This window comes from Brachionichthys hirsutus, chromosome 13 (assembly GCF_040956055.1).
Source record: "Brachionichthys hirsutus isolate HB-005 chromosome 13, CSIRO-AGI_Bhir_v1, whole genome shotgun sequence".
Classification (NCBI taxonomy): Eukaryota; Metazoa; Chordata; class Actinopteri; order Lophiiformes; family Brachionichthyidae; genus Brachionichthys; species Brachionichthys hirsutus.
Genome location: NC_090909.1, coordinates 5,595,634 through 5,615,622, shown reverse-complemented (window position 1 = coordinate 5,615,622; position 19,989 = coordinate 5,595,634). Strand labels below are relative to the sequence as shown.

General features: G+C 40.6%; 1 protein-coding gene across 1 annotated transcript in view; it reads right to left on the bottom strand.

The window, feature by feature from the left end:
• Window positions 1–7,332, bottom strand: part of khdrbs3 (KH domain containing, RNA binding, signal transduction associated 3) — a 66,037-nt gene extending 58,705 nt beyond the window's left edge. The window contains exon 1 of the mRNA XM_068747389.1: window positions 7,242–7,332. Within this exon, the coding sequence (XP_068603490.1) occupies window positions 7,242–7,332 (91 nt within the window). The remainder of the gene's footprint in view (window positions 1–7,241) is intronic.
• Window positions 7,333–19,989: the final 12,657 nt, after the last annotated feature.

Below are 19,989 nucleotides of genomic sequence, written 5' to 3'. Positions count from 1 at the left end.
GAGCTTTTGAAATGCTGAAAATGCCAAAGACTCAGAGATGTATTCAAGAAAACTGTGTATATCGTGGGCATATTATTTCTTTTAATATCTGAGGGGGGGCAGGCGGGAGAGTCAGCTAGACTACACAAATGACCATTTTCCCTTAAATAAAAGATAATGTTCTTCAACCTTGCCGATTTTCTCCCGTGTCACGGTGATGTTTAAGGGTAGATGTGACTCATAATATTGTACACAACACAGTATTTACTGAGAGTGTAGGTGACTTACACCATCTGTTTATAAAGCAACAAGCTCAGACACCCTGCCAGCAAAAAAAGGCACAAGGTCCCCCGGCTTATCTTGGTAGAGGTGTGCTGCTGCTCCTCTGCACCAGCGAGGTGGAACGATAAACATAATTAAATTGAGTCGGATTACACAAAATGGATCGGATCAGCCGGGAAGGCGGAGAAGCTAATCCAGTGCAATCCACTCTATTGAGGTGCCAGCCACACAAAACTACATAAATAAATAAAAAAAGAGTGGAAAAGGAAGCAAGGGCTGTCACGGCGAGATCAAGGCTAGGGTAAAAGGGAGCCTTTCAAAATAAAGAAAAAAGCTGCAATGTCAAATATTCACTCTGATAATGCAGTTTAGTGCCGAAAATAAGGAGCTGTGTTGAAAGTACCTTTCAATTAAAGCTGAATTTGACACAAATATAAAACACTTTCATCCTAAAAGGATGTTTGTGCACATGTGCAGCAAAGTGTCGTTGGAAAGCTTCCATTGTGTCAGACTTGAATAAGCAAAGAATTTAAATAACTCCTTTTCTTTGAGGAAGTGGGAAATCACACTTGCCTTTCATCGCAGCATCAATACCAGGGATTTAGTCACGGGTAAGATGTACCACTCCTTCGAGTTCTCCACCTCTAATACACACACTCAGAGCGAGTGCGTTCATCGAGGAGGAGATCGAGGTATACGGTATGAACCCAGACTGGGAGTTTCTAGGTTTTCTTTAAAAACACAACGTTCCTTATTTATCACTGACACACGACACCACGGCAAGAACTGCTTTTTCGCTTCAATTTCAACTACCGTTCCATCTCGCTCCTCCATTTTGTCCCCTTCGGTCCCTCCAGATTGCATTTTCCCTTTTATAACTGACTTTGGTACAATCCCCCCCCCCCCCCCCCCCACACACACACACACAAATAACCATTCCCTGGGGAGAGAGGCTCTTACTTTTGCTACAGCCGTGCCAACACACTTTCTTTTCCATCCCCATTTCCCATTGTCTCTCAGCCTCAGGCTCAGTAAACAGATTGATACAGTCTGAGGGCTTCGTCTGCTTTTCAGACTAATCCAGCGTAATCCTGGCCTGTCTGCATCCTGTCTTGGGCAGGACTGCAGAGTGCATTATCATCCAATGAAATGGTTATTAATGGTTCTGTAATTGATGCAGAGAAGATGGACAAGGGCTCCTCTGAATATCCTTCCTGCTAGTAAAGCTCTGCCTGGCCACAACAAAACCTGAAGTAAACGTCTCCTGAGCATCGGTTTATCAGAAGACAGAAACTTGCACAAATTAAAATTTTAATTTCAGTTTAAATCAATTAATACACAGAACTATTTGATTTAAAAATAATGTTTTTTGCTGACTGTAAAGTAGAACCGCTGTTTTGTCACAGTTTCATCTGTGACAAAATATCAGCTTTCAGCAAAAATCTCTCCTAAACAAGTGCAGGTTGCATTATTTAAACTGTCTCGGCTAGCCACCATAATTGAGAGTCCCCTCTTGGACACTGGACAGACGTCCTAGGAGACAGCTCAAGGCGGGGCCCTCAGCAATATGCATGCATGGAGGCGAAGGAGGAGGAGGTCTTTGTGGTATTTGAAATACGACTGCGGTATTTAAACCAAAACAGCATGTTGAACATGGAAATTTGACAGTCCAAGCATTAAATCAACAAGCTGAGCCCAAGGCGAGTTTGCACCAGGTGCAGGTCTGTATCCTTTGCAATACGGGGATGGTATTGAACTGAATATTATGGAGAAGCTGCAGAGCTGCAAGGAAAAGCCACTGAACCAGCACCTGGAGACAATTAAGTGCAATTTATAAGATCAATAAACTAATAAATTGAATTGGAACTTACTGTGAGTAGTGGAGAAGTGTCCATGCCCAAGTATTTTTGTAATCGTCATATTTGTTTTATTTTCTCAGCTAAATCTTCACATATCTCACAATGTCGGAGAACGTGGACAAGACGGTCCACAATCTGCAATTGTGTGCAGATCAACTTCAAACCTCTTCCTGACCAAAGATCAACCGGACAACTAAATTGCATCCATTCATGACTTTCTGAGATATGTTGCTGAAAAACACACGAATGTTGGTGGTTTCTAAATCTCCTCATCCTCTCATTGGTGCAAATAAAATGTTCACCTTGGACTTTTCTACATGTCTGATATATTTGACAACTTCTCAAAATGAATTGGACATTTCAAGGTATTACAATCCTCATGTGACGTATCGGAGCGGGGACTGAGCCTGAATCACAGCGTTACGGGTCTGTAATAAGTCAAAAAATGCGTCCTACGTTAGCAATGGCATCAATGCAACCATGTGACTCGTTACATCATGTAAATGAGGTGCCATTCGGTCTAATAGCTGGGGGTCTGTCTTTGTCGGTCCTGGCCTACAGCTGTCCCTGTGGGATCCGTATCAAAGCAGGCTACGAGCTCTGAAAACAGGCTGCCACGGCACGTCTGAATGTAAAACAGGTTGCCGGTGCTCCTCTGTTTGCCCTCTTACAGTTCATTCGCGAGTTCAATGTATCCATGAGTGAAATCACCAGTCAGCTCTCAGCCTCAGGCTGGTCCAGCGCCGCATCTGTGTGGCTCGGCGCGTCGGCCAGCCGCAGATCCACAGATTATTATCGCTATCAAGCAATGCTTCCCACCCCAACAAAACGATATATCTGCCTTTGATCCTCTGACAAAGTTTATTTTCGCTCACTGCTGGGCATCCTAACCTTGGAACTGCTCTCACCCAGGGCTAAGCTCAAGCACAGCTAAATATATCCTCTGTTTTGAGATGAGCTGCAAATATATGACACAAACAACAGGCTGTCATGACGATAATACATTCCCACACCGCCTCAGAAAATGATTTCCTAGCTTTTCTTTGCTAGTACATTCTATAAAGCTGCTGATTTAATCTAAACACTGTTATGTGATCCTGTATTGGAATATACAATTAAAAGGCACCAGATAAGGCGTTTTTTGCTGAGGTTAGGATGCCCAATGAGGGACAGAGGTGAGCTGTTCACTGCTGCACATCCTCACACTGACCGAACAGAAAGTATCTGCTGCTTGCAGGGGAATAAGTTTACATTGGAACAAAACGTTCTATGAAATCCACACAATCTGGTTTGAAGCCAAAAGAGCGGACAAAAAGAGGCCGGTCATTTTAGAATTGAGTCAAAAATAAGCAAAGATCTATCACAGTTTGGGTCTTAATAAGTTTTCAGACTGAAGTCTAAAGATAAATGTGGCAATGTCAAGAAATGGCTCTTCTGCGTGAAGAGTATTTGTGTTATTAAAATGTGATTAGACAAACATTCTAAATTATGGAATAAATATAAGCAGGAGAAGAAGACAATTATATTGTCATTCAAAATTGCATTTCTGAGCATTAGCTAAACGTTCACGGTTGTGACAGCCCCACGCAGATGCTCTGTTGTCATAATTTGCTCATGTCATTTCCTGAAGACAACAGGGCAGGCGACGGGTCAGACCTTTCAGATCATTTCCTCTGTTAGAATGTTGGTTACAATTTCAAATAATCGAATTTCAGCATTCAAGTTAATTTGTTTTCTGTCAAACTAGTCTCCATTGGCCCTTAGTGCACTTTTACACCCAAGTGTTGCCTTTAACCATTTATGTTCCATGTGCTACAGGGTAGCACTTATTTAAGTTGAACCTCATGCCATCCAATATGTCTAGGACCTAGACTCTAGGTACTGTACCAGCTCGTCATTAGTATGCTTCTGAGGATTTTTCTTTCCTTGTGAGTCACCGGTCCTGCTTCTCTCTTATTTTGGCGTCAGATATTTCCCCGGCACCTGCTTGCTGTCTGCTGCTTGCTGTGAGAAGCTTGTCGCAGAGGCAGAGACAAGGTCTTTTGGGAATAGAGCTCTGCGAGGAACCAAACTTATCAAAGCAGGCTACCCTGTCCCCGAGCTTCCAGCACAATGCTCCCCTAATTTCTCCTGAATGGAAGTCTCTCCAGACTAGGAGTAATCTTATATTCGAGGCTTGCATGCAGTAACTCCAGCTCAGTTCTCTGCCTCCCATGCCAATTGCATAATCAAGTCCAAAGCTCATCAGCAATATGGCAGTAGAAGTGCTCTATTAAGCCGCATCGTGTTCCATCTGCTGTGTAAGAGAGAGATAACAGTATTTACAGTTCTGGAGTTGTGGAAAACTGTTTTCAGCCAAATCTTGTTCTGCTTACTTCATGAAATGTCACGGATTAACTCTAGCACTTATGATGGTGTCCAATTGCATTCTTTGCCCCTGCCAGGCATATCACAATATAGCATTATTGAAACATCAAGAACTACAACAACTATTTGGATGCTTTAAAAACCCCGGGGAACATTTACACTATAATTCTATTTTGTCTCGTTCTGATCTCTAGTTCTGCGAATTCCATTATTTTTACTTGATCTTGGGAAATCGCCAATATTTATCGCATCATTCTGTCAATACAGGATATAGTAGTCTAAGAGAAAGTGTCAAGGAAGAGGCATTAAGTATTTAGAGCTCCCGTCTTGGTGAGGAGTATATGTGTTCTTAGAAGGAAAAAGACTAGCCCAGATGTGAATAACAACAGGATCTGATAACAGCAGGTGCTGAGTAAAAGAAAGCCTTATCTTCTGCACAGCCAGGAATGAATTGACCTCATTGCACATGAATCCGCTAACTGAAAACGGAAGTACGTGCTGTCAAAGAGGACTCAAAGCTGCATCGATAGACACACCGTTAAATCCATTACTCCAGCATTCTCTTAATGAGTAGAGGACAGTGAATTTACAAGGAGAGGAGGCCAGACCATTCATCTGATCAGTGTTTGTGTTTATGGCAGCGGTAATATATATTACCTGTACCTGTAAAAGGTACTGGAGTGGAAATGCAAAGTAGCAGACAATAGAATTAATAATAATACTTGGTATTTTACTTAGTTACTCTACATTCCATCATACATTCCAGTGTAAACTAGCAGAACAGTTGATCTTATATAGTGGGATTTCATTTAAAACATCACTCTGTTAAAATATAATGTATAAACATTAAGACTGGAAAGAAATGCATGTCCTTTCTTTAGAGCAGGCCTGGGCATCGTACAGCCCCAGGGCCACATTTGGCCCTTTGGTTGACTCTGACCGGCCCGTGTAAGGTTAATTGGAAATTACAAAATAAAAACATTCACATTTATTTTACCATTGTTTTAAGCAATTTAATTGAATAAATGAATTTTTTTTGTAAGGCAACATCAATTATTCATTGCTTAATTATAACATATACTCTTACAAGCTTGTCAAAACAATGCTATTTACTGCTTTTTTTATATAAAGAAATACAATTTATATTGTGCAGAATTGAGTTCAGCCTTTTTGCCCGGCCCCCCAGAATATTTTCTGTTTCTCATGTGGCCCCATGGAAAAAATAATTGCCCACCCCTGCTTTAGAGTATAGTATGCTGCATTCTTTAAAGAAGACTTTATTATTAATTTATTAGTCACAAACCTGAGGATGCTGGTGGCAAGCAGAGAAGAACCAAAGGAAAAACGTGAACCAGAATCATTTCAATATGCATATGCATATGCAGATAAATCCCATTAGAGAGGAAGATGTTTGCATTTACAACGAGAGAAAGCAACATGGAGAATAAATTATCCCGTAAATGTGATCAACAGCCAATTGATCAAAGTTGATAGACAGAAATAATCCAATCTTTTGATTGTTTTTTATGTTATCTTTCATGTGAGCTATGTGATCGATCCTTGGTGAAAGCTAAACAATGTATCTCTCTGTCACACGATACACGGATTATTATTTGGCCTGCTAGATCACTTTTATTATTATTATTATTATTCCCATCTTGCTTTGGGAAGTTGTGAGGGTAATTATTTTCTGACTAGAAGTCATATTTAATAATAAACGTGTCAGACCAAACAATAATGGAACTAAACATCAGTTGCAGCCTATGTACATATTCAGATGGTAGAGGGTGACACGGAAAAGTCATTCTGTTTGGTGCTATACTAAACAATATTAAAATTAAACCATGCCTGCCTTTGATAGGGGCCCCGTTGGAGCTGCAAAAGGATCCCAAGTTTGGGAAGTAGGAAGAACAGAGGACATGACTGTGTGAATAACAACAAGCGTCCTGCAGGAGATGCATCCGGGAATTCCAACAGAACTAGTGTGTAGAATAGTACTGTATTAGATTTAACACCGACAACACTGCTAGACACTTGACGAAGCCTTATGAGTGGTACTTGAAGGGTACACTTGGATGCTACAGCACTTCCCACATGAGGAGCTCCATGGGGCTGAAGAAGTGTGTAAAGCGGGGGGTGCAAAGGATTGATTAAAAGTGTCTAACGATGCTGCTGCTGTGGCTGCTGAAATTCCATTTCAGTCACGTTCCCATCTTCAAAGGAAGAAATGCATGTACATTTAAATAAGTCTGTGATGTTCTCCGCTCCTACAGCTTACATATGTCAGCATGGGATGAGATGATGAGATGACTGCAGCCTGCAAAGTGGGACGTCTATGGCTTTTTCCACAGCTGCCGCTTCCCTCTTTTACGTTGAAATGTGTGCATTATTCTGAATAAATATTAACTTTAAAAATCATCCATGCATAACGTTTGTTCGAGATGAAAGCTATGCATCTCATGCAAAGGTGCAACTGGGATTACATCATGTATCGGAGATAATGAGTGTCCAGGACAAATGAAAAAGTTAATGCAAGTTAAATCCAGTATTCAGCTCAACCTGCTCTGACATTGAAGATGTCTCTGGAGCCTCAGCTGCTAAACAGCCTTGGCAATGTTAAATACTATTTTAGTATGAAATTGTGAGTAGACCCACAAAACATCTTATTTATAACTTGAAGTAGGCGGGCTGGAGGAGTCGTGCAGCCTGCAGCACCAGCATTAAGCCCACAGCATTGCGCGCTGTGACGCTTACCTTGATCCAGCAGCCTCAGGGAATGCTGGAAAGACGCGTCCAGCGTGTCCTTCTCCGCCAGAAGCTCCGGCAAGTACTTCTCGCTCTCCATTTCACCTGGAAATGTATTCTACGCTAAGAAAAAGAAGAAGAAGAAAAAAACTTGCCCAAAAGGTTCCAGGTTAGTTCCAGATTTTTTTTTTTATATTATATATTTTTTTTTTATGCAGCGGTGATATCAGCTGTGCTCGCGCTACAAGAGCATTTTTCTGTGCGCGCGCGCGCGGCACACAAGAACAAAACGCTTTAAATGTGGGCGGGAGGTTTTATCCCATCCAGGTGTTGCTGAACCAGAAGAGCCGCAGTGAGGTATCCTCTCCTCTCCGCTCCTCTCCTCTCCTCTCTCGGCACTCGGGCGTTTTGAAGCTGGCTCCGTTTGATCCAGAGCAGAGCCGAGGCGGCGGCAGCGATTGGACCCCGCGCGCGACACGCAAGGGGGCGGGGCAACACGCCGGCGCTTGTCCGCGGGTGCTGAGTCCCCACCGTGACCGTGACGCGCATCATGTTGGCACGAAGACTAATCTCATCAGATATCTTCAGCAAAGCTTTCTATAACTGGAAAACATTTATTTTATTGTTGGTTAGGTTATCAGCAGTCTGGATTAACCAATCAAATTAGAGCAATTTGAATAGCTCACTTTAAGAGAATTAGTTTATTCTTTGAAATTTAACACAAAATTCTGCGTTCAGTGGTTACTGCCCTCGTAACATTTTTATTTGTAAATGAGATATTGTTAAAACACATTACATGCTTTTAAATCCTTTGTTTATAAACGCCATGTATTGCTGCTAACCCAATAATGTCACTTTACTCAGATGTGCTTCTTGGTAAACATGCTCCTGGAGTCATGGGTTTTTCACCAACAGTTTTTGAGTGATGAACAAAAAATGGCATTTTTTAATTGTCTTTATGTCAGGACATGACACATAATCCTGGATTAATCTTAATTGAATCCGAATCTGCATTATCTCAGATACACAATGATGGCAGTGGGTGGCTCTATAGTCCCTTTGTACTGTCATTCAATACATGTCAGTAAAAAATAAATTAAAATAGCTGTTTAAATTCTTGGATTACTTTCAAATGAAAATCGATCTGTGAATACCTGAAAATGAGTTTCCATTGCCTGGATATTTCTATCCAGGTGATGGTAACATGGGTTTCATTCATCGCTCAGAGAAGTATACCTCGCGAGGAACTATATCTTAACAAAACATAGTAATGTCAAGTCATTTTCTATTTTCATGTCAAGGTGCCAAATATATTTAAGAATCAAATTGTGAAAAAGCGACTCATAGTAAACCTGCTGATTTTGTGCTAGAAAAAAAAACTGTCATGATGACAACAATTTAATAGATCCTCAATCTTATTTTTAAAATCCTATTAATTTGTCCTTGTGTCTCATCTTTTAAACAATATTTTTTAAGAGGGCCTGAGATAATGATGTAGATGGCACTATGGTGGAATACCTTTGGGAGTACCATATGTCTCTAAACACTGGATAAGTAAAGTACCATTAACTTTAATGTCTCAGACCTCCTTCATGAGTGAAGGAGACACGATAGGTTGCAAAGCATCTTGTTGAGATGGTTTTTAATTAGGTATAGAAATACAAAGTGAAGGCCAGTTTAAAAGGAATTAATGGACCCAAAATATGCAAATGTGACAATGTTGTGGGAAATAAAATTTTGATGCACAAATGTTATTAAATTATTACTATTATTTAAAAAAAGGCTTTGTTCAGATCATGCATGCGAATGTACTCTAGCTGCACTTGAAATGATGTTGTTTTTCTATTCAGGTAGGAATATTACAGTTGAGACTCAGGAGGCTACATAATTGTCATCAATTGGACTGCATGACTCCTTAGGTTGCTTTTACTTGTTAGGACAGCCTGTCAATAGATCTTAGCAAAATCCAATCACCTTCTCATAGGTCAAACACGCCTTTCTCCCGGCCATGTTTATGAATTAATTAAATCAGAAAAAATCGGTTGTACAGAAAACTGCTGCATAAAGTCCTTGAGGTACACGTGGTGGTTATCTGTTTTTTTTAACTGATGCGAAACAGTGACACTCGTGATATTAATAGACAGATGTAGAACTTATCCTGACAGCATGCACATATCTAAAAACACAGACTTGCAAAATCAATTTTATCAGACATCCTGAGCCCAAGAGTTCCTGGAATTATACAGGAAAGCTAACAGTGTCTTTGTGAGGAATTTCATGCATGAAAAAAAATGGATTTATAAAGAAGCATCACATTTGCCTGAAAATAAGGAGAAAAAAAAGATAATAAATCTGTCAATATTTGTGGAGGATGCTGAGGTAGCCTCAGGTGGGCGGCTATCTGTAAGCAGATCAGCACTGGTTATATCATTGAGGGGCTTTTTTTTCTTCTTCTTCATTCTATTTCAATAACTTGAATAAAATGTGACCCGGAGGCTAAAACCAAGACAGGCTTATGTATATTTATCAACATTAAATCCGCCATGAAGTTTAGAAGAAGCTATTGGTTATTTTTCTTTTGTGACTCAAGTTTGGTTCAAGAATAACTGCTGCAGGCACTAGTGATCATTTATATATTTATTTTAAATAAATGGGTGGAAAACTTGCATATTTCTCCAAGAGACTGTAAAGAGTTCCAGCAGTCCAGATGCAATGTGAGAATAGATCATGCATGCTAAAGACACACAAGTTTTGTCTGACTTGGTGTGTTGTTTATGAGTAACTCACTGCAAAGAGAAATGCAAATATGAACCAGCTTACTTTTTAATCTCTCCCGGAGACCATTAAAAACCGGCTCAAATGCACTAATCTCCTATTCGGGGGAGTGACTTATTTATAGATATGCTTGCCATCTGTTGCTCCGCATCTTCATCAGCAAAGCCTCACATTGTTGCTGGTGTTTGGATCAAACTCACAGACCGATGCATCTTCCTTGAGATGCTTGTTTTCTCAAAGAATTTTACCAAGTGATTGCAATACATCAATTGCAGTGAAAATTGATCCTGGGCAACATTTTTTATTCATGTCACAGGGTAGCACAAGGGCGGCAGCCCTGCTGTAAACAAAGGTTTGAGAAATGTTCTGTCAGGTGGGTACAAGGAATGAGGAACAGCGGGCTATCGCACTGACAAAGTGCTGTTTTGATCATTAGAAAATGTCTGCCCCCCCCACCCACTTATTCTTGTCCCTCAACCTGTCCCAGCCTGCTGAATATGATGTTGACCACATATAGATCTAGAAAGCCTGCAGAGCACTGCAGGGCGTCGTGCACTCCTGTTATTATGATTATTTATTCACTCTTTCATTTTTAAAGTCAGTATTTCACCTTATCATAAGTAGAGGATGGGCTCGGATCAGAGCTGTATTCGTCTGTCCTTTGACCGCAAATAAATTCCGACTGATTTAAGTGGAAGTACGTTTTGGTCTAATTTTCAATATTTATAAAATCATGTTTCAGCCAAGGAGTGTCACGTGGTGACTTGTCACCTGAGGAGTAATTAGTCCTTGATGTGACCTTAAGTTGATCGCTGCATCACTTTACCTCACAGAGAGAACATGAATTGGAATTACAGAGCAATGCGGTTTCACTGTGTTCCCACTTTGTTTTTGGCCTGTGAGACAAATAGCAATAAAAGCTGCATAGCAGGAGCATTTTTAACACCTTAAATAAGTGAATTCCCTCCATCACCACATTGCCATTGATGGCAGAAGGATTGCTAGGAGAGTGACAACAGTGCCTCCTTGTGACCGTGTCTAATTATTTAGTGAGACGCGAGCAGCTCAAGGGAGAAACAATGCTTTGGATTTGGAGCTTTTCCATAAGTCAGACACTAAAGGGAATAAAATCAGTGACAAGTAAAATATCCCTGGAGCCAGAAAGAGAAAATGAAGATTTGCAACAAATGATACCGTTGGCTAAAGTTATCTGAAACTCCGATTCATATCACCGTTGCTGGTAGAACCATTATCACAGAAAGCCAAAGGTCCAGTCTTTATTTCCAAAATATAAAGGGATTTGGATGAAATAGTTTAAAAGGTTCACAATAAGAGTAAAATAAAAAAAAGCCCCCGAAGAATGCAGATTAAATTGTCATTGTGTTGCCTCTTTTTTTCTTGATTTATCCTCTGTTCACGTGTGTGTGTGTGTGTGTGTGTGTGTAAAAGTTCCACAAACACTGAGTACCTTGTCTAAAAGAATAATGCTATACAGCAATATTGATACTAATTTATACTGTCTTCTTATTCTTTAACACTTTCCAATAAAAATACTAAATGATAAAACAATCCCAGTCTCACTTGTCTTCTAAAGTGATGTTAACAAAGCTCTCCTCTCAAAGCATTGTTCTCCTCCTCATATGGCCGCACAATGCTGCTTCAGCCACAAAAGGCACCTTATTGTGGCTACGAAATGGAGCGCTCACATCCATTAAACAGCCATTCAGCAGAATTATATTGCCAGCGCCAATCTATCAGGTGCATTGATCATGTATTGTCGGCTGGGAAGTTGCAGGCCCTGGTCTCCTCTTCTGGAAGTGTTGTGCGAAAGAAACCTAATGAGAAACTGTCAGTAGCGCACAGGTAAACAAATCAATGGCACCCAGCAGCAGTGCTCCCAAGGTCGAGCCACACGCACACTATACGCACACGCTCAGACACATAAGCATAAACCCTCCTGTAGTCAAGGCTTCTCCGGTGTAAAGAGTAGGCTTTCATCAGAAAAACAGGGCTCAAGTGGGATTATTTCACCCTGGTTAAGGTCATCATAAATACATCGGGGGAAATGTATGTGTTTGCTTTATTTCCGAGAAATGAAAATATCAGCTATCACTTTTAGCTCACTTTACTGAAACTCTTCATTTCCTGTCAATAAAGTTAGCTTGGAATAAAGTTATCTTGGATGTAATTTTAATTCCAAATTAAGGGTCTGCAAAAGACCAATAAATTGAAGTATTTCAAGCATCTGGATAGGATTGTCAGATTTCTGCACACACCCAACCGGCAAGACCCGTAAATCACTGCAGGGGTTATCTAATCTAGACTGGGAATGTCTGACGACCCCCCCCCCCCCCCCCCCCCCCCCCCCGAGAGGAAGCTGGAAAGAGCTGCTCGGGAGAGGAAATGCTTTCCTCAGTCTCTGGACCCAACCCCAGTTATTTAAAAAAAAAATGATTAAAGGAAATCTTGAATCTTAAAATCTTAAGAAGCGTTGACCTTGAGTGAACATGCTTTTATATTTTCACAAATTGGCTGGACAATCTCTCAGGTATGTGTATTGGGGCGGCTGCGGCTCAGTCCACGTCTCTCAGAGTCCTTGGGCAGGACACCGGACCCCAAATTGCTCCCAGAGGGTCTTGAGTGGCAGCAGTTGCCCACTGGAGTGTAAATGAGTGCGTGAATGGGTGAATGTGAGGCCAAATTGTAAAGTGCTATATAAGTGCAGTCTATTTACCATTCATGCTCACGTTTGCTAGAATATAGCAATGTATGTGGACATGAATATGTGAGGAAACAGCTTGCAAAATCAGGCTTTTAGTCAGAAAACAAGAACAGAAAAATGCAGTTAAATAAAAAATTATGACAAGGAATATAAAAGAATGAGGAAATGAGGGAATTCAGAAACATGAATACACTGACATGTTCCATTAAGCCCCGTGCTGTGACAGACTATCACACTTGCCTGCACGCATATTGTAACTTGACAAGACAGTCCGATAGACGGCGTGGTTTGTCGTCACAGCTTTGTCGCACAGATCCTTTCATGAATCGAAGCTCAGAACGCGACACAAAGCGCAAAGCCCAGTTTTGGTGTTTTTTTGATTGTCTGCCGAACGACATGCAGCGACTACGTGTGTGGCGAGCGTCACACATAGCAGAGAGAGGCACAAGGTCAACATCAGTAATTATTCTGCGTGAAAGCATGTTGGTCTTCAGCGGGTGATTTCGTTTCCTGCCATTAGACACAGCGATTAAGCACAAGCACAATGATACTGTGATGGCATCAGCAGCCACGCCATGGCCGGAGGCACTTCTAAATATTCTCCGATGTTCTCTAAATATTGCTTTGCATGGATTAACTCTCCTGTTGTGTTCAGGTTGTCTGAGTCTTTTCTGCTTGCCTTCATTAATAAATTATCATGACTCTCTCCCACCCTCCTTTGCATGGATTTTTTTAACACGCAGTAGTCTGTGTTAATTTGTCACATAGTTGAAGACAAAATCTAAAATATATACTCTGTATATATTTCTACAATGCTACCACAGCTACAGAACAGAAGAAAATGTCCAGGCTTTCAAATACCTAATCCTGGGATAATTCTCACAGCTAGTCCAGAGGCTTTGCAGTATCCTGTATGTCTCCACCTCTCCCCTCTGTGTGCCCCCTTCAAATATGTATTTTATCTATTTTAAATAATACCCCCCCCCCCCCCCCACACACACACACACAGTTATCTCCCTACAAATGATAGGAACATGGACACAACATGTCCATAACACTGACTTGTATTTGGTTTTAAGTATCCAAAATGACACATTGTCCTCTTAGCTCTAAATGCTGCATTGTTTTAGTGCAGTGGTCCGCAACCACCGTGCCACAGTCCGGTACCGGTCCTTGAGGCATTTGTTACCGGGCCGCACAGAAAGAATAACTCATTTATACAATTTCCGTTGTATAAATGAGTTAAAACCGAGGCAGAAAAAACTCAGCAGGGGGGCAGAGATGCAATGGAATAGCCTCCACTAAGGTTTCTTTCAGTGTCATTGAGGTCTAGTAGTTCAAGAGGTTGATGTGAAGCCAAGAGGGAAAAGGAAGGCTAGCGGGTCGAGATCCACAAATGTCAATAGCCATCAACACTAAACTTCACTCACTGTAGGTCTAAATAGATAAAGGGGCCACTTACTGTAAAATGTCCGATTCTGCAATGCTATTTGTATTTGTAATGCTATATAATCACTTCAGGGGAAGGAAAATCATTACCCATAATTCATTATTCAGCAGCACGGAGGTATGAGGAGTTCGTAGGTTTAAGTATCTCAAGTTACTTCCAATGGAAATATTCATTATTTAAATATTTTTACTCCTTCCTCCTGTCCAAGTGTGTGTGTTTGTGTCCAAGTGGTGGTTTCTTAGGTTTCATGTATAGTGAGTTATTAAAATTAATATACTTTCCCCACCTTAAAGCTGTTTAAATAATACATAGTGTGTTTCATAAATTCGAAAACTAAAAATAAACCAAAGAATAGAGTTGCTCTTACGAGAAAGGGTTAAAAGCGTCTCTGAAGTCGATGGGCTCCTCCGATTTGATTTGTCACACAATCATTTAAAGACGGTCATTTCTCTTCATTTGAGGTCGCGTGACCTTCACTGTTCTCAAATCAGTGCATTTGGGCTCCTGCACTTGACCCATAATTTGATTTGTGTCCCTGCAACATCAAGAGCGGTCAAAATGAAATGAAGAAAGAGAAGATATGACAATAATTACAGCAATTGTTTATTTAAAATGCCGCTAGCTTCAAGAAGAAGCATGTCATATTAAAAAATCTTCAAACTGGGGACATGGCAGAATCATTGTGACAAAAATAATGTGTCACAGAAAAGAGCACTGTTGTGTGACCTCTGTATAAAACCGTCTGTTTCTTGAGTCTTTTGGTGATGAATGAGTTCAATGAGAAAGTGAATGTGAGATGAATTAGTAACGATGCAAATGAAGAGCTTTTCTGATGTGCATGACTTTGATGAATTCCAAAGTATTATCTTATTTGTGTAAACAAGATTTTACACATGGAAGAACGATCATGTAGCTTTTTCGTTCTGATATGCCTGTAGCAGTTCCATCAATCCGAATTCGGCCATTATAATGTCAAACACAAGTGGAGAGAGAGAGAGGGAGCGAACGATCACAAGATCAAACGGTTTTACAGTCAGTGATAAGAAGGAAGAGCAATTTATAGAATAACCATTGGAAATGTTCCCAGGAACTGTTAATAGAAGAGAATATCAGGGGGCACAGACGCCTTCTGGTTTTTTCACATGAAATTAATTTATTTCCCATCCAGAGGTAATCACAGAAAACAGGAAAAAATCTGCCCGAAGTAAGGACCAGCCAATCAACAGAGTTCAGAGACATACTTTCATACAGACCAAGGATCTGTTACCTTTTACATTTAGTATCTAAGCCAGTATAGCATACCGTGCATGTACTATACTTTCAGGTATAAGACATGACTGTTGAATTGGTGTGTTCAACCAAACAACATGCCATCCCATTTAGAGACTGCTGGGTCTTTTCTCAGCATTATAGAACCAGCAGCTGATAAAGATGACTGGTTTAGTGATGCAAGATAATCCAGATGTTGATCACTGGCCTGTGCTGTGTGCCGGTGGAATGAGATTTCCAGAGTTTGTGTAACCTCTGTGTTTTCTGTGTTCCTTCTGTTCTGGCTTGACTTATCTCTCTCCTATCATACAATAAACATATAACAATAACCTGCTGTTAATTAAATCAGAGACCATATGCTTCTCTGCAATGGACGTGTTTCTGCACTCCTCCATTCCCGATTGAGAGGCATGTCAGTCTATTAGTTTGGATGAACAGTGTCTCCTCTCCCTGAGAACTGTCAGCTCCACTGAAAGACTCTCTTTAATCACTGCAACTATAATTTCAAGGAATTCCAATCCTTTCCAGAGCAATGGGGAAGACAAAGACAACACCATCAGAGGCCCTTCAGAGGGAATTGTGACTTTTCATAGAGAACGTTTGACGTTCGGGACTATTTTGGTTTGAAACGGCTAAATAAGAAAAGATGAAAGAATCAGTTTACTACCATGAAATCAGGGTGAATATGACTGCTCCTATCAACATGTGTCACGTGCATTGCAATTTATGTATATGGATTCACCTTTTCCCTACATGCGTACTGCACTTCTCCGAGTGATAAATGTCAATATGTCTGACTAATAATTAGACTAACTGTAAATGGCAGTCTGGGTTTTTTTCCTGTCATGAACCGGAGGTTGCAATATCCATTACCTCTGTCCTCTTCAACCTCTGAGAAATGATGGCCCGTGTTTCTGCGTGAGAGGACATGGCTCCAGCGTCAGGTGGCACGTCCTTCTCTGTCTCTGCAGGGCCTGCTGGGACCTCTTGGGTGACAGCGTCACTCGAGCTGAGTTTGAGGGCTTCCTCCAAAAGGTTGCTTGGCTGCCTGCCTGCCTGCCTGCCTGCCTCCTGCCCATCTTCCTCCAAACGCAATGGACATTGATCCCCCCCCCCCCCCCCAGCAGCGACACTGTGTCCCCGGGAAGGGTAAGCAGATACACCTCGTTGCCTCCAACAATCATTCTGTCCCTGTAGGGACAGGACGTGGTAAATTAATAGTGTGCCTGCGCCGACTAGATATTGTTAATGTATTTGCTATTGATGGGGTGAGATAACATGAGTAGCTTCAGCCTTACTTAACACAAAACATAAATCCTCCAAGGCCTTTGAGGAGAAGTGGTATATGAGCAGCGAGTTACTCCAAGCTTTTAGTGAAGTGGTGATATATTTATTTAATTCTAGTGAATAAAACCAGATGCAGTCTCATAAGAAGTCTAGCCTATTGATCTGCACATTACTTATCCAGTAAACCAGAGGTATACGACAAATAAATGCTGCATAACGGCCGAAAAGCTAAGTAGAAAATACCAGAGATGGGCTGAAGGGGAGCGAGGAGGAAGCGTAGCGAGAGCAGAAAATAGCTGTTTTACTGGATGGATGAAACTGTCTGAAGATAGAACCTTCACTTAATAGCTGTGTGTTTTATTTATTGTTTGTGATTCTTAGCAGACATGATTCCATAGTGATGATAAAAACATGACCTAGTCAGTCATGAGACAGTCAAACTTGGGGTGATCCTTTGTGAGTACTGCCACAGTGTTACACAAATGCTGTCTAAGGACAGGATTTGGTTTGTTCTGACATGACTTATAAGAATGATCCACTTTTAACTTTGAGAAGAAAAAGGAAGAGACCAGGATAAATCCCAGCACTTGGATTTTCCTCCACGCAGAATCACATATGACTCATGAAGATCACTGTAGCACTGAGAGTACATCAGAGGATGGAGCTACAGTTATCACCTGACACTGCAGCATCGCTCTCTGCGTTTTAACATTGTTCCCTTTTTTATTTAGTTTAATCATCAGTGCTTTTTTTTAGTGACAGGCAGCTGTACACAAGCTGCCTGTCACTAAAAGGCAGACAGACAAAACCAGCTTTGTAAAAAAGAGCAGATCATTTAGCACTTCAAATATTTCCCTGACAAGTTTGTGAAAAGTTTGAGGCGCTACAGCTCGGCAATATGCAAAATAAATAGGTGTGAGAAGGTAAAAGTTAAAAGGTCAGACACAGGGTGAAGGATGTGCATTTTCCAACAAGAACTTCAATAGACAAAGCAGAGAGAGTTACACTTAGACTGTGCTTCACTGAACACCTACCTCTGTGCACTGTTACCTCGACTGGCTTGTACAGCAGATTGTGTGTGGTTATACTGGGAGTGACTACTCTAGCTGCCTGTTCTCCGACCCTAACCCACTTTCTTTGAAGGAGAGTCCAAGAGACCAGAAGCTAAGGGAATGAGCATAACGGCGGGCATGAATGTGAAATGATCAAATTTAATGGATGGACGTGTCCATTGTATGAAGAGCTCCCATGGTCCTTTGGGGCGTGATTGCAGAGCTTCATAGAGCGCCTAAAACATGTTCATGTTGTTTTCACGCTGTGGCCTGAAAAATACGACAATGGTCAGCACGGCAGGATAGCGCTAGACCGAGATGGTTTGCTTCCAAATGCACGTGTCAATACTGTTGCCAGTGTATTTCTACAGTTAAGAGGCATGGTGGATTTGCTGTGCATAGTTTCCTTCACATACAATTTCCTTAAAAAGACTTTAACTGGACTTTTCCCTGAAAACACTCATCTCAGAGTCATTTAATTTAAAACGTGCTGAAAAGCTTTTGACCATGTTAAGGGTATCTGGTCGAGGGCACATGACAGCATAGCTCTTTAACAGCACTGTTGTTTACGAATGTCTTCACATCTTGCAAAAAAAAAAAAAAGCTCTGCAAGGAGAAAATGTTCCACTCCACTGCATAGAGAAAATCAGTCTCTCTGATAATAGCCTGCAGCAATTTCAGACCACACAGACTGACAAGGGAATCAATTTTCCTGGTTAGGTTACGGATGGAATTTTTATTTTTTATATTGGTCTTTTAATGAGACATAAGTGATATATTCTGTATAAATTATTAAGAAATACTAAGCAGCGTGGCGTAATCGAAGAACTCCACCTTCCTGAAACCGTATTAATTGGAATTAATTAATTCTAATTAGTATATATTCAAAGACAATTTGAAAAATTTGCATCTGCTGATCTTGCTTTAGAAATCAAACCAAAAGCTTTGGGTACTTAAATAATCTGCCAACATATTCACGCACACTGACTTTTAAATAATGATAAATACCCCATCATCCATCACAAGGGTTTACAGTGAAATTGGTTCCAGTGAACAAACAATGGCAATCAGACGGATCCAGCCTGACCTCCTGTGGAGCACGCTGTGCAAAGCAGTTTACAAAAAAAGGGGCCATGTCAGGATAAATGCATGTTTAGCTTGTTTTTCTGGTGGTGATAGAAGGTCATCGCTCAGGCTCTGCTCTGCCAATATGTTCTTGAGCAAGGCATTAATGTGAGCACAATCCATAATGTCACCGAAAAGCTCAGAATATTGTGATGTGCAGTAGCTCGACCTAAACAAATGCAAAAGTTAAAAAAGAGTCAAAATGTCTGCAGTGATCGCTCACTGATAATTCAACAAATCAGTACCATCAAAAGTTGATAAGGCCGACATTCGAATGAGACGTCGCTGCCATGAGGGGCCAGGGATCGGCTCGAGGTTATCACCAAAGCGAACAATCTATTTACAATGTAAATAGAAATGTAAATTTTACATGAATTCCAATCCTCTATCTGACCAGGCTAGCACCAGCTAATCACAATAGTTTCTATAGATTATCTTTACTATTAGACCTGGGCACCTATTTTATTTATTATTTCCTCTTTGATTTTAATCACCGTTTTTATTTGGACTTAACTCCTCCTACATATGTGTTTGCAAACCACTGCACGTTTGTTGTAGTTTTTTTTAATAAACAAGGAATGTGATAAATGAGCAAACTGTAACACCATACAGAAAATACAGCTAAAAGTGTTTAGCAACAAAGCAAAAATATAAAGGGTATTTAAACAGGAATAAAAAAAAAACACATGGACCCTTGATGTTGTTATTAGTGGAAATGTGTACAAAGAAGAATGATAATAGGTATAACATAAGGTAAAATGGGTTTTAAATTTAAAAAAAATAGAAGAATTGAAAGAAGAAATAACAATGCAATATATGAATATAAAATGAAGTAAAAGCAAAGACAAAACAAAGCTTTTTCAAAGTTCTGCAGTCGGGCACTACAGTTTGAAAGCCAAACGTATTCTTAAAACTGAGTATCCCTTTAATTGTTGCATTTATATATTTTTTATTTGCTATCAGTTTGACAGCTTTGTCTTTTCGTTCGATAGTAATTTGTCTTTTGGCATAAAACCTTCGAATTACGCGTAAGACGCTGTTTGTGAATAAATGTCCGGTGTAAAATGTAAATGTCAT